Source organism: Battus philenor, unplaced genomic scaffold (genome assembly GCF_028537555.1).
Source record: "Battus philenor isolate CCGP_79_NKW_IND1 unplaced genomic scaffold, ilBatPhil1.0.hap1 SCAF_2, whole genome shotgun sequence".
NCBI classification, from domain to species: Eukaryota; Metazoa; Arthropoda; class Insecta; order Lepidoptera; family Papilionidae; genus Battus; species Battus philenor.
In genome coordinates, this window is record NW_027181682.1 from 2,592,121 (window position 1) to 2,618,623 (window position 26,503).

Genomic DNA, 26,503 nt, shown 5'->3' on the forward strand with positions numbered 1-26,503 from the left:
GGCTCGCAAAAAATTGAAAAATGACTAGCAATGTCAAAGAACCTCTTTCATATGCATTTCCTTTTGTTGATTTTATTTTAATTTTAATTATAATAAATCTAATTTAATAATAATAATTTTCTTTTACTAAAATCATTATATCAAAACAACAACAACCAGTCACAAAACTATGATCAGATGTGTTATGTGGATTTAGATTTTAATAGGTCTGGAGAAAAAAGTCACACTGTTAGAAACAAGTTTCCAGAAGAAGGACAGCAGAGTCCTCTGTGTACCATAATACCACACTGCGATCGCCAACACGCCTGCCTAGCGTGGCGATTATTGTAAATCGCCATGAATATCTTTGAGCGAAACCTATGCCTTGCAATGGGCGTCTATGGGTTGAAACGTCGATATTGAGTAGAAAAAACCAAGTATCAAAATGAAGAAACTCCAATTTGACTATAAAGTTGTTTTCTCGGTAAATAAACGATTCAATAACATTTCTAAATATTATAAATTCATAATTTTACTCCCTCTATAGCTTCTTCTTCACCACGTCATCCCCGGTGCGTTTGATATCGCATCACTACAAGACGAGATGACAGGTGTCTCCCTCGCCGGCACTCAGCTGAGGGTCAACCAATACGACATGCACGACGTCGAGTGGAACGAAGTCCGCGTCACCACCATCAATGGGGCCAGGGTGCTGGAGGATAAAAAGGACATCCACATACCACAGGTAATCTAACAGCTTCCAAGAGTTTGATATGGTAAAGTAAGATCAGTATAATAACAAACCCTAGGAGGCAACCACGTGAAGTGGTTTCGTGTTGCTGTTGTACAGCAAGAACTTCGGGTACTTCGGGGAGCAGGGCATCTTGTGTCTACTCCCCCCCCCCCCCTCAAAACTCAAAAAAGCCATTATATTTTATGCGTTACATTTTCCAAGAGAGTAAGTAAGTAGATTTAAATAGAAAACAAGTTAATTTGGAATTATCTCAAATTAAAAGTCCTTGGTTTTTGCCTCTGGTTTTGGAAAAACCAAAAAACTAGCAAAACAAATTTGCTCTGTATATAAGTTGATCAGTGATTGAAGTACAAGCTTTAAAGGAGTGAAAGTATAGCTCATTTGCTGTCCATTAATTTATTGTAAAACCTATCCAAAAATCAATGTTTTCATAAATAATAAATATAGACATGATAATTTAAAAAAAAACCGTTTTAAAAATTCGCATTTTTGCAAAAGCTTTTTACTGGTAAATGAGTCAGTGTAACTACAGTGACTTAAATTATGAATGACTAAAAACGATGTTTGCTAATTCACAGGGAATAGCCCACGCGGTGGACAGGGTGATGTTCCCACTACCAGTGGGCGACTTAGTCCAAACTCTGCAAGCGGACCGGGACCGAAGATTCACAACCTTCCTGAAGGCGGTGCAAGTCAGCGGCTTCATGGATACTCTATCAGGTAATTACGTTACGAAAGCCTTCGTGTTCTATTATAAAGTACTGGCTGTCGTATGTATAGATAGAAAAATATGTTAAATATTTTAGAGTCATTACCTTAATTGTTTATTAAATGTATTGTAAATTAGTTTATTTTGTGATATAACTGACATCATAAATTTGCAGGGTATGAACTATTACTATCTCGAAGTTCAAAACGTACAATGAAACCCAAAAAATTTCAAGTCACTATATTTTTGTATTAAATGTTTTTATTATTTACACGCAGTTTTAAATTGTTGATTAAAAATAGATTTTATTTTAATATGAGTATGAAATGTACATGAGCAGTTAAACATTAAAAACAAATGACACACAGAAAGCAAAACGTACACCGTGTTCGCGCCAACGGACACCGCGTTCTCGCATCTCTCGCCAACCGAACTGTCACGCTACTCTGAAAAGTCGGCCGCTCGGGCACTGGTCGCACGGCACGTTCTGCCAGGCACGCTCTACAGCGCAGGCATGCGATACTACCAGCTACGAAACTCCATGGAGGACGCAAAACCTCTGACGCTTCAGAAGAATTCCGGTGAGATTAATACTATTTTACTGTAACCTAAAGATTTAAAACAATTATTTAACAATACTTATATTTTACTAAAATCACTACATGACTTATGAATAACAAAACTGACTTTAATTCATAACATATTACTAAAACCAGTTTTCTTACGACACGTTACTAAAGAAATATTTTTACTTGAATAAAAAACCCTATCATATATACAAGATTAATATTAAACTAACTAAAAAAAAATTAAACACCTATTCATAATTGGTCAGCAAATGTCACTACACAGAATATCTTATCTTTATAAATAAAATATTTAAATAGATTAATAATATAACACAATAATTTACAGGACGTATAAAAGTGAACAACGCTCAAGTCATTACCCACAACATCCCAGCGACCAACGGTGTCATCCACGCTATAGACAACATATTGTAAGCGGAGCGCGCTTGTCACAATTTCCCGCCAAATTAGCTTCAGTGAAGCTTGGACTCCGACACCTTGGAATTAATATTTTATTCTTGCGATATTGCAAGCTGCCGGTACAGGCTCTTCGGATTTTTCTACGAAAATTATTTTAAGGCTGTAAATATAAAATTAGACTAAGAAAATAATTTATACTACGTTTCTATTTGTAAATAAAATTATTGACATACTAAGTGTTGTTTACTTATTTAATATTCTTTATTATACACGTTAGGATACATTTAAATAGATTCACTATAATAAAAAAAGCACAAAGGGCGGCCTTATTATACAAGGCAATCTCTTACAGACAACCATGGTATGGAAAAGGTAGAAGTACTAATAATTGGTAGTTGACGTGTACAAAACATACGTATTTACAAACTTACATAAACATACATACATACATATGAATATGACATATATGTTTACAATAAATATATTTTACTATAGCTTATTATAATACGTATTGTAAATATAATACAATGACAAATAAAAATATCAAACTGATTTCGATCGTACTTGCCACAGATAAAATAAAGAAAAAGAAATTAATTAACAGATAGGTAATCATAGGTCTAGATAAATAGTTCTTAACCATTTTCATGAAAATAATAAGTTAGCATATCTTATATTTAGCGGTAAATCATTCCGCGATCGAACGGCATGGACATAAACCACGGTGAAGGATTTGGCCATGAACGAGGAAGAATGCGTCGGCATTTTTAATTCCAGATTCTCTGATGATCTCAAAGACCTCCCATGTATATTCTAAAGAAATTTGAACCTTGATTTGAGATAAGATACTTTTTTTGTACATCAATAACTGTGTTCGATAATAATTGTAATTAGTTTTGAAATGCCTAATTATGTATAACAATGAACTAGTGTTCAAATTGAAATCATTATTAAATGTTGCTTTGCACTACTTCGGGAATTGCTGTCCACTCCTTACTGGTCTTCATGAACAGTCTATAGAATTTTCAAGAAAAAAACAGTACTACACTGAGAACCTCCGTTTCGCCATATTGCGTAAAAATGACATACATTTTTTATATTTCTCTTTTATATTAATTTATTATAATATTTAATGGAATCAGGCGTTACCTCGCGGAAGTCCATCCTAAGTAAGAAAAGGACCAATATTTAGCCACTTAGCCAACTAAGCCTTAGCCACTTGTTTGTCACTAATCAGTGTAACATAACTCCTGAAAATGCCCCGTGGAGTGGTGAAACACGTGTTGAGTAATTTGGCGGTGGAGGTTGTGTGATTCGCATTGTTTGCCCCATACGCATATCAGTGAGCTGGCGGGCGGTGCATTTCATTGCACGACTACCACTGCATGTGCGGAAGTGGCTAAATATTGGTCCTTTTCTTACTTAATATATTATAACGAAATGTTTATGCATAAATGTAAATAAAAATAAAACAACTAAACAATTTACAATTTATTTGCATTAATAACACACCACTCACACACTAAGTACTTATTGAATTGTGACAAAAATGTTCATATCACACATTGACCAATTTAAATAAAATGCAATAATATTAACAGTTCGCATTGGCAATTCTAGATTAACTAAACTCAATTACTACTAACAAAAGACTTGCTCATTTGTTGTTAATCTCTCTGCAAGCGAGAAAAAAACGAAATTTTTATTTTTGTGATAATGAGTATTAATAATAGTTATAAATAATAAAATTTTAATTGATTTGCAATCTAATAGTTGAAGTAATACATTATTTATTAGAGAATACAGACAAAAAGAGAGAAGATGCATATAGATAGTATCAGATATGTATGTTTGTTAACACCTCTGAAAGATTTAGCAATGTAATAGATTAAGGAGTAATATTATTATATAATATTCAATATTCTATATACAAATAATATTCATTTCATATTGCCGATTTACGGTTGACACAATACCAAATATACCAAGGTGATATTAGGAGGCAATATATAAATATTTTTTTATAACAATTAACTTTTGTTTAACTGTGTGTCCAAAATTGATAACATAGTGGTCGCGGGAAATTACAAGATATGAGCAGTGCAGTACCAGTGTCATTTATCGGCTGAACTTATTCCTCAACCCATTATATTGTTAAACAGATTAAGACTATATTATTTATTATGACATAATTGAAAAATTAAGGATGAAACTTAGCTAACATCATTTTTAATTTGGCAATCTCATCATCTTTTGCAGCTAATTCTTCCTTCAGAGACCTGATGGTTTCGTCTTTGTCCTCTGAAAGATATTTCAATTCATCCAACAACTGTTTTGTGTCAAGTCTTTTTGTTGGCCTCCTTTGTACTAATTTTCCGATAATGTGAGCAATCTTAGGGTAGTTAGCAGTCAAACGGGCAGGGATCTGACCTTTCCGTAGGTCTGTTATTGTTTTAACTCGTTCCATTTCCGTGCTAAAGTGCTCCACCATCTCCAAGAGTATTATCCCGAGGCTGAACATGTCACTCTGAAAATGATTACATATCTTTAAATTTTATGCTTCTTCAATAAGAGATATAAAGTTTCTTAGACTTATTATATTTATAATACAAAATAAATTGTACTTGCCACAATGTTATGTTAAAATACCAAACACAAACTAAAGGCCTTGAGATCAAAAGGTTTTCAAACTTAAATTCCTACAGCAATATTTTTAATATAAAAAGGCATAACATGTAATAGTTTAACTAAAGAAGATTGATATGACCACAGAGTAGAAAATATTTATTCATTTAACTAATAGATGCCGATTGCAAGGCTGGCTTCCTCAAAGATCACAACAATGACTACATCTGATTTTAGTAGATAGTATAATTACTACAAATTGCATATGTGTAATTTACCAACTAATATAACAAATATATATTTAATTAATAGCACAGAATATGACATACCTTAGGGTTACATTGACCATCTAGCTGTTCCGGTGCAGCATACAGGTGTGTGCCAAGAGCAAAACCATTGTGAGATTGCTGAAGGGGACATGCAAGTCCAAAATCTCCTAACTGAACAAGCAATCCTGTCTCGTTTTGTCCAACAAACACATTACTAGGCTTTATATCATGATGTATGATCCCTTTTGAATGAATATAATGCAATCCACGGACAAGTTGAGTGAACATATCTATGACAATATCAGTATAGCTCCAAGTTGCTGGATAATTGTAATCCAAGACAAATGAAGTGTCGAAATTTGATGAATCACTAGAATCGCTATGCCGAAGGGTTAGATCATCTGAATTTTTCCTTGATAATGGCATGTACCTACTCCGATTATCCAACCACTGTTTTAATGTTTGCTGGCAGTATGTCATTTGAATGTATAGAGTCGCCCACTTTAAATTAACTCTGGAACAATTTTCATATTCTTTACTATTAAGGATGTTACATAGGGCATTTTGATCATCAGGAAATGGAGAATCTTCATCACTTTCACTATCAAAGTCATCATTTGAGCTTTCAGCGCATTCAAAACTACTTGAATTCTTGAAAGATATATCAAAGTCCGACTGGCTGTTGTGTCTGTTAAGTTCTTTTGAATCATGCGTTTTGAATGATTTCACAATATTTGGGTGAACTGATGACATTAGATCAGAGTTTATAGATGAAAAGTCTTCACCTTCATCCATATGTAGTTTACGTTTCTTCTCCATCTTTGATTCAATCATAGGCTCCAACCATGCAGCTTTATAATTTACTATATTGGGATGATTGAGATTTGCAATGGTTTTTACTTCGGCTAAATGTGTCATAATAGAGTTCACATTGGAAGATTTGATGTAGACTTTTTTCACTGCATATTCAACACCATCTAATCTATGCAGGGCTTTAAAAACGCTACCAAAACCACCCCCAGCGATGAAGCATATCTCTTCAAATTCTTTATGATATCTAGACCATTCTAGACCAGATGGTTGTACGATTGGCCATGCAATTGGTAAATTTATTGGTATTTCGGATCCACTTGCTACTGTTACTAATTGGTAAAGTGCTCTTTGGTACTGACTTCTCATCACCTCAAATTCACCCATAGCATATGAGTCATCGATCAGGTTCATGCTGTGTAGTTTTTCACATATTGTTTTGTATAGTTGGTTCGCTCTGTTGAAATCCTTCTCAAGTAGTGAACATAGTTGTTTGACTAGGGACTGGACCAAGAGACTGATGGGTGTGGTGGCTGTTGTGTTCACAATATCAACTTGCTGCATGCTTTGACTGAATATTGATTCACTATTACTATTTTGTGTTAAGCCTGAAACATGATAACAGAAACCATTAAAAATCAAAATGAATTTATATTTTCTATTACAATTTTATGTTGATACTTATAAAAATAATGTATTTAGGCAATTTATTTTTGCTTGTTGACCTACATTTAAGAACAAACTTTATTTAATATTCATGATATCTATTAATATTTTTCTTTTATTAGTTCCATAAAAAAGGTATAGCCAAAAAATAAGTAGAAAAACATCAGTTGGGTAAAAAATGTTCTAAAGTTATGCTTGCAAAGTATTTGAAAATAATGTAAGCAAACAATTACAGATGTTGTTTTCATTTGTTAGATTTTCTTTATGAGGTGTGATTGTTTACTTAAGCACTGTAGCTTGATCAAGTTAACACAAGAATTTACAATTGTCTTCCAAAAATCGAGCAATGAATTCTTTTACATATATTGCGTAATGAAGTGACAGGGTTGGTTCAGTCTTTAAATGTACACGTGTTCATACCTAAATCAAAAGATTTGACCGTCGCTAAACTTTCCCACTTGTCTTGTGTATGGGTTTCCATCACTGAATCTTTAGCTTCGACAGTTAGTGGCTAAGATGTTGAATCCACGATTTTAATTCAGTAAAGTCTCTATTTATCATGATCACGCGAAAACCAAAAGGGTTTCGGTATGTCTTCGGGAGAAATGCATTTTAAGTACACAAAGGATAACGGGAAATATAAAAACAATGTAAATAAACAATTCCACACACTCTTTTTCACGCAAATATTACACAAAATGACGTATGATGGCACTTATAGCATAACTGTGCTGCCAGTCTTAAAATAACTATTTTTCGTGGTAACAACGTCAATCATGCATTCGATTATTTCACTAAGAAAATTAATTGCAAATTGTTATTTTTTAGATATCATTTGAAATTCACAAAATTTTCTTAAATTCAAAAGGTATTACTTTCACAAATAGGTAGATTATTCTTAATAGAGAATTGCACGTTGGAAGTGACATTGACAAATGCGCCTACTTCAAAACCATGTGTTTGTAAATACCATAATAAAATATTGAATGGAAATTTATCTAACATGAATCTTCTCCCAAAAACTCATAAGGAGTTTAGTGAAAAGGATTATTGGAACAGATTTTTTAAAAAACGTGGCAACAAAGCGTTTGAATGGTAGGAAATCTAAAAATTAAAGCTATATTTTATTTTACCGTGTTCGTCTGTATTTTATAAATTATAATTTTCTCCATAGGTATGGTGAATATCTAGAACTCTGCGGACATTTGCATAAGTACTTAAAACAGAAAGATGCAATTCTCATCACAGGTTGCGGTAATTCAAGTCTCAGTGCTGATCTTTATGATGTCGGATTTACCAATATTACCAACATAGATGTATCTGAAGTTGTTATTAAACAAATGAAGGCGGCCAATGCGTCGCGTAACAACATGAAGTTTTTACACATGGATGCATTGAATATGAAGTTCTCCAATGAAGATTTTAATGTGGTACTTGATAAAGGCACATTAGATGCCTTAATGCCTGATGATACAGAGGAAACGAATGAGAGGATAAACAAATATTTTGCTGAAATAAAGAGAGTGTTAAAACTTGGTGGTAGATTTTTATGTATTTCATTACTACAGAAGCATATTTTAAATAAATTAGTTAATGAATTCTGTGATAAATCATGGATGTTACGAGTCGTGAGATGTCATGAAGCGGAATCAAAGAACAGTGAGGATGGTGATGGTAACACATTGCCTGTATTTGTTGTTGTTGCCACCAAATTTAAAGAGATGCCTAAATTGGTGAGATTTTTTTTTATTTCAATTAAAATTCAAAACTTTGTGTGATTTATAACTTTACAAGTGTTTAATGATAGTAATATGATTTATTTTAAAGACAGTGTGTATGTATGTATGAAAGAAGTGTGAGATCTAAGACTTATAGATATAGTAAGTTACTTATTGGCATTCTATTTATTATATCTGGTTTAGTTTTCAGGTCACATCCCTAATATCTCACAAAGTATTTCTTAGTTGACCTTACAATGCATTGGAGTTCACCTTCATTGACCAGATTTCTTTCCCTTAACTAACCAAGTTATATATAAGGTCTGCTAATGCTTTGGAATACTGTTCAGAATTGAGAAGATCTCCACTCTTGGCAGGCCTTAATTTTTCAACATATTATAGAGATATTTCACTGTTTTATCTCTCAGTCCTACCTCTACCGCATACAAATTCACTATGAATTTCATTTCTTGTTATAAAATAAAAATTACAAATCTAAATAAAACAATTCCTAGAGTTGTTTTTTTTATTAAATCTTAAGTATAATATTGTATTTTTTACAATTTTAATATGTTACTAATGTTTCTAAAAATTAACACTTTTAGAGTTTCTCCAAATATATTGTTTATGGTTTCATTCATAAAGCAAATTTTAGAGCAGTGCAAGATTATTTATAAATTATAAATGGTTTTAGAAATAATAAATATGTAAAAAGTATTTTCAAAGTTTAGATACAAGTACAAAAATTGTCACTATTTGTCGCTGCACAATGTACTGTTAGAAATTATGTCCTGTCAGATTGTAATAAAAAAATTAATTAATGTGACATTTCAGAGTGACCAAAGCTTTGAAACTTTTTGCTGACAATTGAGCTAGATCCTTACGCCTTTATAGCTTTTACACCTATTAATAGTCACTATATGTTTATAGCTAATGAATAGAAAGACATTTGTTTTTCATAACATTAATACATTTAAATTATTTGAGATTATAAAATAGCTGCCATTAATTTTGCTGATAAAAATTTTCTAATATAATGTGTTAATTTCAGATTTTAGAAGTCTGCATGGCGGGAGATAAAATGATAAGGCTTGATAATCCTCGGGAATTACTGGACTGTGTGAAATCAATTCAAGACACTGCTTTCGTTACGAACGGACTGGCCAGGACTAATTTGGATGAAAATGATGAGGTAGTTCAACCGTTTTAGATTTATTTCTTATTGTGTTTGATTTATTTTGGAGCCCTAATAACAGTTGCAATGTTAACAATGACAATAATATAGTGAAAGTAAAAATAAACACTATATTAATTTCAATTTGGATAACAGACAACCAATACATGGCCAAGTAAGGGAATCTTAATGGAAACAAATTATAAAATAACAAAAACCATCTGTGTGTCATTACCAATTATTATGATGATTGGTCATTATGGAGGAAAAAAAAATAGAAATAAAAAATTTCTTATACTCTTCTCATCAACATTAAACTATTAAATTTTGAAAACCATAGAAATGTTTGTATATTGTTTTTGAACTGAAAAAATTTCAATTAATTGTTGTTTATTATCTGTCCCTGCAGACTGTGCTGCCATAAGTTATTGGCCTGTTGCATTACATTACAAAAAAATTGTACATGACAACTTTATAGGGAGTGATTGGAAATAGGTCCTTAACATATATTTTTTTTATGCCTTGTTATTGGGAGCCTCTCGTACCCCCTATCTGGTGTGGGACAGGGACTTTTTATTTACATTTATTTAATTTTTTCACATACATTTCTTTTATTTTCTTTCTTTTCTTTCATACTTCATATTATCTTTCGTTCATTTCTTTCTTTCCACAATTCCACTGTCTTTCCCTTTCGCTCTGTATCGCCTTTCATTCGTTCCTCATTACTTTTACATTTTCTTATATCCTATATCACATTTTTACTTATGTTCTATTATTATTCTATATCACTTTATTACTTTTCTTTGTCAGTCTTATTTGTTGGCAATTTTAGATTTTTGTTTTTTACATTTTTATTAGCTTTTATTTTTCTCTATAACATTTCTTATTATTTTTTTACAAAGTATGAGGAACTGTTCTTTGCATTTTTCGTCGCATCCTTAACATATTTAAAGTTTCTCGGACGCCGTGACGGCCTCTCGCGCTCCGCAAAGTGGAGCTGGACACATCTTGTCCAGTCGCATTCTTAAAGAAAAAAAAATGTTTAAGAGTGATCACTTTGTTTAAGATGATTTGTATAAGCTTTTTGCAAATTAGCTATATATTCATGCCTTCAAAGATTTTACAGCTGTCACCGCATTGTACTTGCAAAATTATGAACATAATTTTTTTTTCTTTCATATTTTCATGACATCACCAGGTGTCTTTGGATCTGATGCAACCAGGCGAAGACACACCGCGTTACACCCTCTATGTCGTGGATCAGAAAAAAACTCAGTCCATCAACAAGTATGCTGTGTTCATTGTACCACAGGGCAGGTAAATATACTTTTTTGCAGTAGAAATGTTTACACATAGCGAAAAAAGCATAGGTTTTTTTTGTTATATTTTGTGTAGAACTACCTTTTCCTTCGTTGTTTCATTAGCTCAGGATTATATTACCAGCTGTGGACCTGTACTGGAACCTAGTAGCCTTGGAAACTTAATGGTGTAATATTTGAAACATCAATATACCGATGATCTCGGCTCGTGTTAAATTTAAAATATCTATGGGCAATCGTAAAGGGGTATGTGCCGATCCTCACCACGCTTGCAATGTGGTTTTGGTGAACGTAGTTTTCTTATTTAAGATGTGTCCGAGGATGCTGCTGCCCATAGTTCGTCAATATCTTCCCCTTAGCCGACTTTTGGGGAGGCGAGGGTGGGGACTATTTTATTCGTCGGTAACATGCGACAAAAAGTTCAACCGCACAGTAGACAGACAACCATGTTAAGGTTCTCTGAAAGCAGGCCGGTTCCAACCGGTACTATTAGGAATTCCTCTCGGAGGCCTTTGTCTATAGAAGTGGACATCCTGTAGCTGAAATGATGATCATGATTCGTGGGGAGACCACATAGCGTAGAACGATGACCTCTGGAGCTTTGAGGTTCTAGAGTAGAGATCACAGACAGGCAAGCGCAACAAGACGTTCACCCCAGGTGGATATACCACTGTAGGAGCAACATTACTTCATCGCCAGTGGAGCATCGAAAACGGGAATTCCACAGAAATAAAATTGTTCATTTACAACAAGACCTACCAGCCCTAGCGTGGGTTTCTTTCTAGGGCCGGTAGATCTTGAAGGTAATAACATCACGAAGTCTGAAGTAGAAGTGCGTACATATTCATACGAGCTTTTATGTCTATGTAAATGAACAATTATATTTCCGTGGCATTCCCCTTTTCGATGCGCTGTTTACGATAACGTAATGTTGGTTCTGCAACACCTTGTTAAGAGCATCAGAAGACGCTGGATTCGCAGCGCTTCCAACCGATCTTCTTGAAAATCTAGGGGGGGAGGCCTTTTATAAAAAGGTAAACGTCTTACCGTTGATATGTAGTGATATTAACAAGTGATACCTATTTAGTTATACAATCATTATAAGCGGAGTGTTCTAGGTTTTAAATGAGATATTGTGGCGTGTGAGAAAGTGAAGCAAAATAAACCAAAAAGAAAATACATGTTTTTAATTTTAACAATGTTTTTTTCAAATAAAGTCTTGAAATAACACTTTATACGCGATCTATTTACATCGCCGCATCCAGAAGGATCGGCATAATATTTACAACGTTTTGAATGGAGGCGTCTGGCAAAATGCCCGTATCTTGAAGCAACGAAAAAATATGCATTGCATTCATTAATATCGATGAACCTAGCAAACAGTTGTTTTTGGCTTTAATGAGTCCACTGTTGGGATACAAACCTCATAGAAGTCTCTACGCACCATAATCGAAGATGGCATTAGTTGAAGATACCTTTCGAATTTATCTCTATTTATTAATTTAATCATATTATTTAATATAGAATAATTTACAGCAGGGGTAAATAACCTTTTTAATACGGTACGATTTAAATTTTAAAATTATTTCGCGCCTGCACGTAATGAAATAATTATTATATAATTTATTTACTAAAACACTTATTTTCAATTAAAATTAGAATAAAAGAATATACATTTTTAATGCTAAATAAAAAAATAAAGGAAAATGGAACAAACTAGAAAGTTTTAACGACAAATTTGGAATGTTTTTTCAATACAAGCTTTCATACAGTTTTGATATGTGGTGTTATTATTAATTAATTGTTTAGATTTAGCATGTACCGCCATTGTATTATAATAATTTTATAACAGAATATTGAAGAAAGAAAGTCGATAAAATAAATTCAATTTCGGAAATGCTTGGCAGGCAACGAAACATAATTAACGGGCCAAGTGTTGGTCATCTCTGATTTACAGCGATCGCTTGTTTACATCATAAGAAATAATACCTGAGTTCAATTTGATATAAAATATAATCAGATTGAACTAACCTAAAATAGCATCCTTCAATTGAAAGATATGATAGTTTCAAAGGCCCTTTTCTAAGAAGAGTCCACAATAAAATCAGACAGTTTTTTTATAGGACACTTACAATATCTTTCACAAAAGATAAACAGACTCCACCTAGTGATCTCACTCTTAACCAATAGGACTACAGTGTACCAGCGATTTGCACGTTTTGATGATATCCCACTTGTGGGATTAACTCACTGTGCTTCATAGGATTAGGTCTTAACATAATGTAAAAAAATTCAAAAGTACTTCATTTATTAAGATGTCGTGGCTTCAGGCAGAGGAAGCTGCTACTCATCCTCTGGAAACTTCTTCCAATGTAAATCTTATATAATTAATGCACAAAGTTTGAATTATATCAGATTGTATCCCGGGAATCGAACCCGTGGATAATATCGCAAATATAATTTATCTGCCGCTTGGTAACCCCTGTTTAGCATTAAGCTATCAGGGGTTCTAAACATTTTATTTTGTGATCAAATTATAGTATATAACATCTATATCTACATTTTTCGTAACATCGATAAGTTCAAATTTAGGTAAAATTTCTATATCCATTCAAAGATTATCTTATATTCCTAAGTGTTTTTTAAGAAATATAAATTTGAGAGATTATTCTATTAACTTTTTATTATATCTTTCTAGTCGTTTATCTTTATTGCTGAAGGTTGCGCCTTTCCTGGAAAGCCTTGGTTGAGGATTCTAGGCGTTGCCTCTACTAGCCTCTATTACTTGCTTTTCTGAGGGGTTCCGTTATTCCGAGGCTCGTCATCACCGCTACAGAGTCCGCTTATCGAGTTGGTGATCGTCCTCTCGCTGTCTTTCTCTCTTTTCCCACATAATCAGCGTTTCTAGTCTCTGGTTCTTCCGAGCCATGTTGCCAAAGTAGAATCCGCTTGCAGATAGAGAAGATTCCTGTCTTACAATTTAGTTAATCGTGAATAGATTTATTGTATTAAGTATAGTAAAAGAAAAGAAATATTAGTGTACGGTACATATTAAAAGTTAATTGGTTTTATTATCGATTTATTTTAATTGAAACTATATCTAAATAAGTATATTATCTTTTTTGTGAATAACAAAATAGTAAACCGTATTGCGTATCCAACATTCGCACATCCGAACTCTTCGCGGGCATCCATCCGGGGCCCGCCCACAAAGTTCAACAACTAAAATGGCCGCCATCGTTTTCGCGCCTAAACTCGTACAGTTGACATTTGTCATTCGAGACGGACGTTTCTAAAAGGCCACCTATATTTTGGACCTCTTTAAATCTAAATTATTTTATTTATCAAAATAATTATTAAATAATAATAATTAAGTTTTATTGTTCTCGTCAAGTTTAAGTAATATACATGTAAGTAATTTATATTTTTATGCTATTTTTATTTAAAACGCCAATTTTTACTTACTTAACAGAAGCTAACTGGGTTTTTGGCTATAGATGTAAAAGCTTCATAGGAAAAAAAAGGTGAATAGTTTTAGAAATAATAAATAATATAATGGTAGTAAGAAAAAGTATCACCAAATATTAATTATTGTTTATAATCTGTCCCCGTAGACTGTACTGCCAGTTGCCTGTCGCATATCAAAAGAAAAAAATAATTAATCTATTTCAGTGATCACTTTAATCATGATGATGATTGGAAATAGGTGTAAAAGCTTAAAAGTTTTTCGTTGCTAAAGGAACACCTGTATATTTTAATATCATTAGTATTCTCTAAGGCACGCCGTACTTAAGATAAGGAAATTTTGTGTTAAAATTTATTATTAGTATTATTATTTGCGTTAATTTTATTTAACAAAAATAAAATATTAAAACGCGAAGAACTTTTTCTTTTGCATTATTTTGAATATTGAGATAGATCTAATATATAAAGTTCTCGTGTCACGGTGTGCGTGATTAAACTCCTCCGAAACGGCTGGACCGAATTTCGTTAATCTTAGCGCGCATATCGGCCAGGGTGGAGAATCGAACATCTATTTTTCAACCCCCTAAATGTTAAGGGTGGTCCACCTCTAATTTTTTTAGACAATTTTTTTTAGTTTTTTATGATACAGCATACAAAAATACATACAACCCTAAATTTTCTTGCCTCTACGATCAACCTTTATTTTTTATTTGTTTTTTAATGTTTCCTAGAAATAGCATACATGGCAAAACAACGTTTGCGGGATCAGCTAGTTTTTTTTATAAAATAAAATAATTTATTTATCCATCAAAATGTCAACATCATTTCAGCCATAGGAAGTAGACTGGTGTGCATAGGCTTCTCCTGTAGGTTTCTAAAAGGACCTGTTGGACGCGGTCTTTATCCGGATCAGACGACTTTAATAAGATCATTAGGCCACTTTTTGGGTCGACTTCAAAATCATAGGGCACATGTAGACATGTGTTTTGCATTCTATATAGCCTGCCCACTGCTCTAGACTATGCTCTGGAGAAATCCCAAGCATGGTCTTCCGTGGCTCCTTGAGCGACTGGTGAACTTGGTACAAAGAAAATGTAAGCGTGGTTGTTTTTTTTTTATTTTGTTTGGCAAACCAACAAATATACATACAGGTTAGAAATAAAACCATTTTAGGATTTTATTATGGCCTTGTTTTTAGGGCCTTTCGTTAATCTTGGATGAACAAACTTTTTTTACAAAGTATTTTTTAACTTCCATAGTCTTCTTTCGTTCTCCATTTCTTTCATTTTTCACTTTAACTTACTTCACATTATCTCTAAAGTTTCATCTTAGAATTAAGCATTGTACGTACCACATTTGTATTGTAGTATTTAACAATACACGTTTGGGGCGTCCTTAAAATAAGTAAATAATTTGTCGAATTGCGCAAATATAGTATTATCGTTTGACTATAATGGATTGTGCTTTACTCGACCACTGGTCTACCTTATCGAGAATTGTCTTCGATGCGATGTTATTCCGACAGTGTTCTATTTTTGTTCTCTGTATATATATTACTCGATGTCGAACACACCCAAACACCCACGTTAGGTAAACACTTGTAAAAACATGCATCGTGTTTGTAAACAGGCGTCGTTTTATATTTATCGTAAATTCTATATATAGATTTTTTAAGTCAAAACATCATCGATAACGCATATTAAACTGTTGAAAAATTTTTAAATTATAAAATATTATTTTTAATCGTGTATTGTGTACTATTATAATAATATATTTAATTAACCCTTTCGTAGCCAGGGCCGCAGTTAGACTGCATCCACTGGACATGCCGCGTGTACCAGTGCCGCATCTAGATGGCATTCATTTGCCGTTCCTTATATTGCATTGTTGTTGAATCGATTCCTCTAAGGGTATGATCATGTTATTGAACTAAGGTTGACCGAAAGACAATTTACTTTCAATTTATAAATCAGTAGGAATAAATCGAAGTAGAAGGTGCGTTGTTTGCAGTGCAAATAGCAAAAGACGGGAATCTAAACATGAACGTAAAAATTATAATGTGGGCTTATGTCTAGATCCATGTTTTAAGATTTATCACAGCCAAATAAATTACTAATAATTATCGTAACTTACATTTTTAATTGATATACCGGTAAAATATTTAAATATGTAACACAAATGAGAAAATTCAAACATCAGCCTACCGCCATGCGATGTGCACACTTCGCGGCATTGCCGGGTTCCGAAGCGTCACGGCGGAAAGTATTGCAGTAAGGAAAGGGTTAACTCAATTTTGAAATTTTAAATTTTATGGCAATGACTATCGTGTATGTAAATTTTACATTTTTTGTACACACCTAGATAATATTTTTACGGCACTAGGCAGAACACATTTTAGACTATTTATTCTCTTTTATTGTAACCTTATTTGATATTTTTTTCACGAAATAAATGATTTTATTTTATAATTAAGATAAGAATCAATCGCTTGTATATAACTACATTATACATCCTATGAGTTTCAAGTGGCGTCATTTAGACCATGGTTAACTGAACCCTCGACGTAGAACTACAAAACACGTTTTATTCCGTTTTATATAAAACGCGTTATACCCTTTTATGACCTCATATAACGCGTTATGTACGAAAGGTACACTTCTAACTTTTCATATTAAAGGTGGCATAATTCTAATAATAATGAAAAAATATGTTATGCACCAAATGTGAGCGTTTTAATAAAAACAAATTATTTTAATTAAAAAAAAAAACTTATATATACATAGATAAACAGTAAATTTGTAATGAACCAAATGTACCAATAGCCAGAAATGATTAGTGGCAAATTTATGCGTTATAGAGGGAAACACTTGTTATACGAGAGGCATGTAATTGCGTAATATAAAAGCAAGTAATAACACCCTAACCTTGTTCCTTAACCAAAAGTTTCACAAGTATTAAGTTTTTTAAACACCAAACGTCTTAAAAAAGATTTTAAAAAGTACCGTGTTATAAGAGAAAAATGATTAAATAGTTCAATTTCACAGTGACTACAACCACGTCGAGCTACCTTACAATCATATCCTTTAAATCAACATATAACATAGCTACGGAAGTTCCTATTACTAAGATAGTTGGTTAATAACTAAAAAGAGATTTTTATGGGCTGATCAGTAAGTTCACTCTTTCTAGGTCGGACAGGATTTAGGGCCCTCGTAGCGATGGATTATAACTTCAATATTTAGTCTTCTAAATTGCGTTTGGAGAAACATATACATTTGTTCGTCTGTATGTCCGTTATAGAATTGTAAATAATGCGTATGATCATGTGATAATCTTTAGTTTAGTGCATGAGCTCGCGAAGGTTTCTAAGTTGGTATGACCAATTTTTAGATAGATGGCGCCCACTGTCATTCCAATGAATTCAAAGTTTCGAATTGTGCGTGATATAACAATTTATGTGAATTGTGATATTCATGTCCGGCTCACATAGTTGAAATAAATACGAAAAAAAATTTTAAATTTTTTTTTTTGTTAAATTATACGCAGACGTAGTCGTGGGGCACAGCGAGTATACACACACACACACATATATATAAATATGTATAAATGAGATTTCCTCCTATGCACTGACCTCTTAGAGACTTGACATTAGGTAGGAATATTCCTATCGCCGAGTAGTGATTAGATAAGAATTTTAGGGGGGACAGCTTTTTCTTTTCAGCCAATGGACGCCCACTGCAAGGCATGGCCTCCCTCAAAATCGCCACGTTGACCGCTCTTGCGCTGCCTTCAATCAGTGATTTCTTGCGGGCCTATTCACGTCACGGGGTCAGCTGGTATACTAAGAATATAAGAATAAAGTTTAGAAATTAAAACTTTATTAAGAAAAAAAAATATTTATATATATAATACATTTGTGAAAATTATAACAAAATAAAATACCATCCGAGTTTATTATCTGTTTGGAACAGGGTGCGGTAAGCTTATGTTTGTTCATGTAGATTGTGTTGAAAGACACCATTACAGTAGAGCTCAAATTGATTCTAATTTTTATAAAAAATAAATTAATAAACTACACTTTAGAAAAGAAGGTATAGTATCCATCATCATGATTTGAATAGGTGTAGCTGTATACGTAATACAATATCAAATATTTGTGTTACCTCCGAATATGAGTAATTTTAAATTTCGAAATCACTGTTTTCGAATAGTGAAGAGTTCTATCATATTCATTGTTGTCATCATCATTTCAGCTGCAGGACGTTCACTGCTGAATAAATACCTCCCCCATAAACCTTAGAAAGAATCTGCTGGAAGCGACCTGGAACCAGCATTATCCGACTACCCTAACAGTGTCGTCTGTCAACATTATGGAAGTCTTATACTGCGTTTGAGGGTCTGTTGTCTCTCCTCCAGACCCTTAAGATTTCAGCAACAATTTGTTCTGAGCTCTATGTTTGCTGCCAACTGCCACTTTAATCATATTCACTAAAATAAATTAATATTAAGATACTAAAAACGAAATAGCATAGACCAGCGGTAATAACTAAGAATTTTGATCGTTGGTCATGGGTTCGATTTCCGAGATATGTCACACTTAGTGCCAGTGCTCACATACAATATTATAGAGGATGGGCAGCAGCAACCTTTGCGTATTAACATCACAATGCGATTAAAAACACTCCTGCCAAACGAGGCAATTAGGATATATATCCTCAGATATCTTTGGGTGAAGCTTACTCTGCCAAAACTACTTAAATACGCCAGATATAAGAAAGTTAATTAGGTTTTAATATACCGGTGGCATCTTTTGAATTTCGAATGTATATTTATAACCGCGATAAATATAACATAATGACTTTAAGTATGTTTATTGCCGGCTTGTTTTAATTATTGCAATAGTTGGCCGGCGATCCGCTCTGTAATTTCGCGTGACATACATCATACAGTCGCTTGACATTTAGCTGCGAATGTTGACGGAAGATATCACCACGCATTTATTATTATATATATTTATTGTGTAAGTTATTTATTCGGGAGAAAAGGAAAGAAACATTTAAGACGGATTTCAAAACATTTCACCATTTTGTCAGTCGAAAGACGTTCACTGCTGATCTATCAAACATAGATCAAGACGAATTAATTTAAATTAAAAAATACGTATTAATATTAATTTTAGGTTAAATTGTCTATAGTGTTTAACAAAGGAAAGCAGTATTACCATTATCATAAGTAAAGGGATAAAGATAGTTATTGAAAATTAGTTTAAATATATATGTCGACCTGACTATGTATGTGGCTGTTATGTAGCATCGATAAAATTTAATTGAATTATATTATCTTGCTATTCTAGAATATGTTTCATTCATTCGTGAATCAAACATTTTAGTAACAAAACTCTTTCCTGTTTTAAAATTTTCCGCAAAAAGAAGTATTACATCATGTCGAGTATCACTCGACAGTGGAGCTTGTGGAACAAAATCAGTGACGAGTTACACTCGACATTGGAGTGGAAAGGGTTAAACGGTAAAAAACGTTAATTGTTGAGGGTAGACGAATATTTGGAGGTTTTGTTGGTGGATTTTCAACGTATAGGCTGAATAAATTCCTCATCACCACAGACACCGAAGGCACTAGACGCGTACACTGCTCCATCGCAGTGACTCCAGCTGTATCACATCACGAGTTTGCTGCACTAACACTATCACACTTTTAACAAGTCGTTTCGTGCAAGGAGACAGCCGATGTCGCCTGCCACTTCTCTACTTAGAGGGGGGGGGGGGGGTAAAAGCTATAGCCTCCTCTGACCGTCGAATAGATTTCGCCATATACATATTAACCTTCTAACTGCCAAGCTGTTTTGGTCATGACTTCCCCAGGTGCCAAATGGAAATATCAAGTGTAGGCTTTTTAGGTAGGTTTGGTGAAAATTTGGGATCTTTACATTCTATGAATGAATATAACACATTATGTATATCATTATGTACTGAGACCGCCGGCGGCCTAATGAAGCTAATAATTACCGGAGGGTCGGAAAAAAATAATATTCCTTAGATGGTACAGATGAAAAATTGTGAGGTTGCCGGCGGCCCTCACGGCACCTATTGTTGGGTATCGTGAGGTAGCCGGCGGTCCTCATGGCACTTAAAAGGTTAACATCTCTAACTGTACACTCACAGTAAATAGTCACACTAGTAACTACTTAAGGAATATATATCCGCTTATTTTTGCGGAAGTAGTTCTGGCCAATACTGTCACAATAACTTTTTATTTCAAAATATTCTCACGAATTTAAATTTGAACGAAGATTTGAAATCGAATGCCAGCTGCGATTAGTTCGCTACGGTTAGTTTAACACGTTGAACGCCATGTGTCCGACAGCACACTGTCCCCTGGGGCCACACCATAAAATCGAAAATCGTCAAAATATCGCCAAGGTGTTTTTTTGCAAATATTGTCAGTAAAACCCTTAAAAATAATGGGCGACTTACGGAAACAGCGATTTACCCATTATTTTTCTGCGGGGCCGCGCGGGTCACATACCTTGGTGAAAACAGTCGAAACACTGTCCGTTGGCTTCCTAAAGGCTTCTGAAGTGATCGAGGGCATGCGGACACATGGTGTCCGACGCGGCCTCTTGGACCGAACATGATGGCAGTCACATGGTGTCCGTCGCGGACCACTGAACTAAACATGGTTTTTAGTCTGGCGTTCAACGTGTTAAGTTGTAATTGTAAATAGTCTCATATAAATCACTGAAGTAGTTCGAAGAACTTGTCGTCTGAAGTGGCAGTGGGCGGGGCAATTCGCACGTGGAATAATGGCCGTTGGGGCTGAAAGGTCGCAATCGCTAGCTGGTAGACGCGGGGTGGATTGACCCCCCATCTTGTTATCGCTGGATACAGGCAGCACAGGACCAGTCGTCGTGGTGATCTTTGACGTCCACCGGCTGAAAAAAGAACAGAAGAGAAATATGTAGAATACGTCTCCATAAAACCTTGGCTTAAATTTCCTCCCCATCAAGAAGATACGGTTATGTATTCTGGTGGTAACACATCTTCACCCACTAGTCGCGTATATTGGTAACCTGGTCATGGAAGGATGAACAGATACGTGGTGGGGATGGTAATTCACCTCCGCTCGCAGCGTCTAATATAGCTTGCGGATCCATGTTCAGCAAGCCCACGTTTGATGTAACTTGCATAAACCTCTGAGCTGGTAGCAAAGATAGATATTCATGTCCGGCTCACATAATTAAAATAGAAACGCAAAAAAAAAAACTGTATGAACAATTTTTTTGTTAAATTCTTGCTAGCATACATATATGTAAATGTAAATGAGTTTTCTACTTATGCGTCATATCTCTCTAAGATTTAAAATTGGATTGAAACAGAAACTATTGTACTGAGATAATTTTCACTCGGATCCTGGAAGCGTTATAAAAATAAGTAGTAATGTCGGCAACGCTGATACATATATATCGATATATGTTAGAAAAAATAAACTCGTACATTTTTATGATGGTCAATTGACTATCAGTATCCTTCGCTGCATTGAGAGTCAATTGATATTGAAATATTTGTCTTCTGTTTTGCAATAAAACTAGGATAGTAAATTTTGACTTGTATCATATCATGTTACATATATCTGCAATAAAATCGAACCGCTCGATATATCCAATACGGGTGTTTAGAAGTGCGCTTGGAATGACGTCAAGAAAGTTTAATTTCAAGTTTGAAACGTCGAATGTTAAGTGAACAAGAGATGTTCACAGACTCCTTTGCCCCAGACATTTAAAGGTAGTTTTAATATGTATAAAAATTCTAGAATGTCGTGTTGTTGTTTAAGAGAGTCGGAGTGGTTGTTCGGCACGGCGGCAGGTCGTCGGCAGCTGCAGGGTTCCGCCCGCTTTGGTCGCCTGGTGGTCGCCGTGCTGAGGAGAGGCCACCTGTACCAGAGCCTCGACGCCGTGAAGGAGGAATTGGCGCACTCCGCAAAAATGCTCGCGCCAAACGGATTCTCTGGTCAGGTGAGATCGTCTGTAATTATAGTAACATTTTTTTTTACATAAATTTATACAGGATGATTGAAAATAGGTGTAAAGGCTTTAAATAGGTTAATGTATACATTATTTATTGTCAATTATTGTACGGGAAAACCTTTTCTATCAAATATTTATCAAATGATACACGTAACGTAATTTAGTAAGAAAAAAGGTTTTTTTTTTTAATTTTGGATTACTACATATTACCATTAATTGTTGTTTATTATCTGTCCCTGCAGAGTTTGTACTGCCAGAAGTTATTGGCCAGTCGTATTTAAATACAAAAATAAATTAATGTAAGTTCAGATATTACGAGTTCGAAACTTCACAAATGTAGATAAAATCCATATATACATTGTTTACTTCAGTTTGTATATGTGACTGATATGTGTTCAGGCTCTCCTTGATAAAAAGGTTGAGCACAACTGTTTTTACTTACTTACTTACTCCGCTGGCTCAGTGACCCAAAGTGGGTCTTGTCCTCCGAAGCGAGAGACTTCCACTTTCCTCTATCTTGCGCCATCGTCTGCCATTGGTTGACATTCAATTCGCGCAAGTCTGCCTCAACGCCTGAATTGTTTTTGGTCAATAAAATTTTTGTTTTCACTTGTTGTATTTCTTCTCATCAGATCCCGTTCCTCTCGCTTGGCAGCGACGTGGGGCGGCGAGTGAAAGTTTACGAGGGCTCATCCAAGGTTTCCGGGGACTTCGTGGTGGAAGACGTGGACGTTGAGGGTGCCACGCACCGCCGGCTTGTTTTCCTTGACAATCAGTTCCTCGTGCAGTCGGAAGCCAAGCTGAAGACTGGTGAGTGAGATAGTCCTATGACTGAATGAGGAGTGTAACAACTTGGTTACCTAACTTCTTAGCACTGCGTAAATATGACGACAGCTTTTATAAAATTAGTAACGCTTGTGGGTAAATGCGTACCGTATTAAATACACTCGTATGTTGTCTCTGAATATTCATGTAAAAAATGTAAATTAAAGTAATTAACGTAATAATTATTTAGAAGTAAAAAAGCTTATTTTTACTAATACGTATAATAATAACAATTTTTTTTGCTCACTTTTTTGCATGTCCTTTGTTGTGTCGTTTGCAGAGCTTCTATTACGTTTAATAATAACAATTTTTTTGCTCACTTTTTTGCATGTCGTTTGTAGAGCATTAAAAAACAAACAAGTCGTCAATAATTACAAAAATAATTAGTTGACTTCAACTTAGTTTTAAATAGTTACAGATTTAAGTTAGGAAATAGTTTAAAAGACTTAGTAAACACTGTAACATGCAAAAGGGTGAACCGAAACAAATGGAAATATTACAAGTAAACGTAAAAACAAAGTCACATGCGCTAATGTCTGTTGAATATAGATAAATAACATAATAACAATAAAAATAAATTTCTGATATATAAAACTTATAAGTGCAAGCTTTATGGGACAATTAAGTTATTAATCGCTCAGCAAACATTTCTCTCAGCTTAAAGTCTAAAAAAATATTGCAGTGAAAAAGAAGAACAACACGAGGACAACGATCGATTTTGGGCACATCTCCCAGTACCACACGTTCATGTGCGTGGGCGCACAGCTGGGCGCAGCTATTGGCGGCACCGTGGCCGTGCTGGGCCTTGGCGGCGGCAGCCTCTGCATGTTCCTCAAGAAATGCTTCGACAGCCTCAATGTCACGGCGGTGGACCTGGACCCCGCCATGCTGGACGTGGCAACGAAACACTTCGACCTGGAGGTAGATGACCGGCTCCAAGTCCAGATTAAAGACGGTCTGGACTTCCTTAAAGACGAGGCTAAGTCAGGTAAGTTAAACATATAGTTGGTTACATAAATCGTTTATTTGTATTTATACAGGTGATTGGAAATATGTGTATATGCTTCAAATGGGTGAATGTATGTCTGCCCGTTTGCTATTAATTTATGTTTGGTACACCATATCCAGAAATTAACGATTTCAGTGATTTTAAATAATTAGTTAATTTTTATGAAAAACCCTGGTAAAGAATATTCATTTATGCATTTTTTGGCTTTTTCTAGAAAGTTGAAACATTTATGTTTAAACAAATTGAAATTAAATAAAAGGATGTTACGTGATTTAAAACGCATGGAATACCAAATAAAAAAAAACAAATAGTGTATAAATCACATTTATTTTTATTGTTTCTGAAGATGTTTTGCTGCTTTTACAGCTTCATCAGTACTGAGTTCACGGAGCGGAAGCGTCCGTCAACTAGATATAAATCACATAAAAAAGATTCCTCATTTTAATAGCTTTCGACAGAGACCTCAAAACTTAATATTACATGGTTTAAAAAAATATTTGTTTTATGGTATCTGTATTAAAATTGTTATATAAAAACTTCTGGCATTTTTTTTATTGTACATAAGAAAGTCGAATGAAATAAAAATAAAACAAACCTTTAGTGAAATAAAAATTAATTTGACTCTTGCTCAAATTGATTATGGTATTCCCCATTTATATTTTGTTGCTGTATAGATAAGTTTCTAAAAGCATTATCAGATAATTTGTTATTCGTATTAGAACAAAAAGAATGTGTTAAAAATTTATTTTATTCTGTTGAGTAAACTGTGTTATTTCAAAATTGTGTAAAAAAAAAGTTATGTGTATGTCTAAGTCTACAAACAAGATCCAAGAAGTGGTTCATTCCATCAGGGCACCAGTACCAGGCGGTGATGTTCGACATGGACAGCAAGGATCGCACGCTGGGCCTGTCGTGTCCGCCGCGCCAGTTCCTGGACGAGGAGGTCTTAGCAGACGTCAGCGCGATTCTGGCCAACGACGGTAAACATTTATTTTATATTTTTACACAAGTATATCTTAGATTATAGCCTTCGTAGTATTTTTAATGACTTTCCGCATCCTTGGCTACGTCGCTGGTCCGCTTTATTACCTTACCTTGGCTTACCTCACGCCTCTTGTGCGCCCCTCGAGAATTTTTGGGCCGACCAACTGCCATTTCAGACGATTTAAATTCTAAACCTACGGCCATATCAGGCCACTGTCAATTGTGTGTGTATCTATTACCGAATGTCTATTTATCCAGGTCACTTCATTCTTAACCTGGTATGCAGAGATGCGAAGCTCCAGGAGTCGATACTAGACACCTTGAAGCGACACTTTAAACATCTGGCGACCGTGAAACTATACGAGGAGGTGAATGAAATAGTGTTCGCGACGAACAGCAACAAGCAGTACACGATGGAAGACCTGGAGGCGGCGGCCAAGGGACTCAACACCACCGCCCGGCACAAGAACCTCGTGAACATCAAGTGCGTTGACTTGAAGGACTTCCTGCAGTCGGTGACCATTCTTTCATAGCAGTGTTTATGTATGTACCAGATATAATTTGTTTCACTGTAAGTAACAGTTGGCATTACAGCCAGTATACCATTATCATTTGCCGATGTAATAACATCAATATGCCTTAAAATGCGTAATATGGTTTGATTGATCTAATGTCATATTTGCTTCACTGATGGCAAAAGTTGCCATATAAAAATGCATTTTAAAATATAGGAACTATGTTAAGTTAGAAACTGTTTAAAATTTTAGAATGAATTATTTTTATAATTTGAGTAATTTTATATTAATATGCTGTAACCAATTTTCAAGACGATGAATTTAATTGAAAATTATATTTCAGATTCTTGTGTAGTAATCACAAAGGCTAGATGAGTTTCATCACCACATTCCATCTTCTTTGCTAGACTTTGTGATGGTCAAAGTTACGAGACTCGCAACTGTCCAATATATAATAATAAATAAAACTTATTTCAGATTAATCACTTTATTAGAATAAATGTTTTAAAAACTGTTATATAGGTAAAGAAATATTATTTCCATTTTCTTAAATATTTTCATTATATTTTTTTGAAGGTTGCATCTTTTTTGTTTTTAATGGAAGTAAAACATTTGACATTAAACAACAGGTATTTTAATTAACTATATATTT

The 26,503-nt window shown here is 34.3% G+C and overlaps 3 protein-coding genes across 3 annotated transcripts in view; 2 read left to right on the top strand and 1 right to left on the bottom strand.

Moving 5' to 3' along the window:
- Nucleotides 1–2,446, top strand: part of LOC137922529 (uncharacterized) — a 44,383-nt gene extending 41,937 nt beyond the window's left edge. The window contains exons 4-7 of the mRNA XM_068765588.1: nt 527–724; nt 1,312–1,453; nt 1,811–2,023; nt 2,358–2,446. Coding sequence (XP_068621689.1) covers nt 527–724; nt 1,312–1,453; nt 1,811–2,023; nt 2,358–2,446 — 642 coding nt within the window. The remainder of the gene's footprint in view (nt 1–526; nt 725–1,311; nt 1,454–1,810; nt 2,024–2,357) is intronic.
- Nucleotides 2,447–4,144: 1,698 nt separating this feature from the next.
- Nucleotides 4,145–7,488, bottom strand: LOC137922175 (eukaryotic translation initiation factor 2-alpha kinase 1-like). Its single transcript, XM_068765083.1, has 3 exons — nt 7,222–7,488; nt 5,386–6,743; nt 4,145–4,958 (listed from the first exon to the last, which is right to left on the bottom strand). Exons 1-3 carry the CDS (start codon nt 7,280–7,282, stop codon nt 4,632–4,634), a joined length of 1,746 nt encoding a protein of 581 aa, XP_068621184.1. The 5' UTR covers nt 7,283–7,488; the 3' UTR covers nt 4,145–4,631.
- A 259-nt stretch (nt 7,489–7,747) lies between these two features.
- On the top strand, nt 7,748–26,058 carry LOC137922180 (eEF1A lysine and N-terminal methyltransferase homolog). Its single transcript, XM_068765092.1, has 9 exons — nt 7,748–7,896; nt 7,976–8,534; nt 9,571–9,711; nt 10,892–11,010; nt 22,326–22,506; nt 23,151–23,328; nt 24,026–24,331; nt 25,204–25,332; nt 25,595–26,058. Exons 1-9 carry the CDS (start codon nt 7,805–7,807, stop codon nt 25,867–25,869), a joined length of 1,980 nt encoding a protein of 659 aa, XP_068621193.1. The 5' UTR covers nt 7,748–7,804; the 3' UTR covers nt 25,870–26,058.
- Nucleotides 26,059–26,503: the final 445 nt, after the last annotated feature.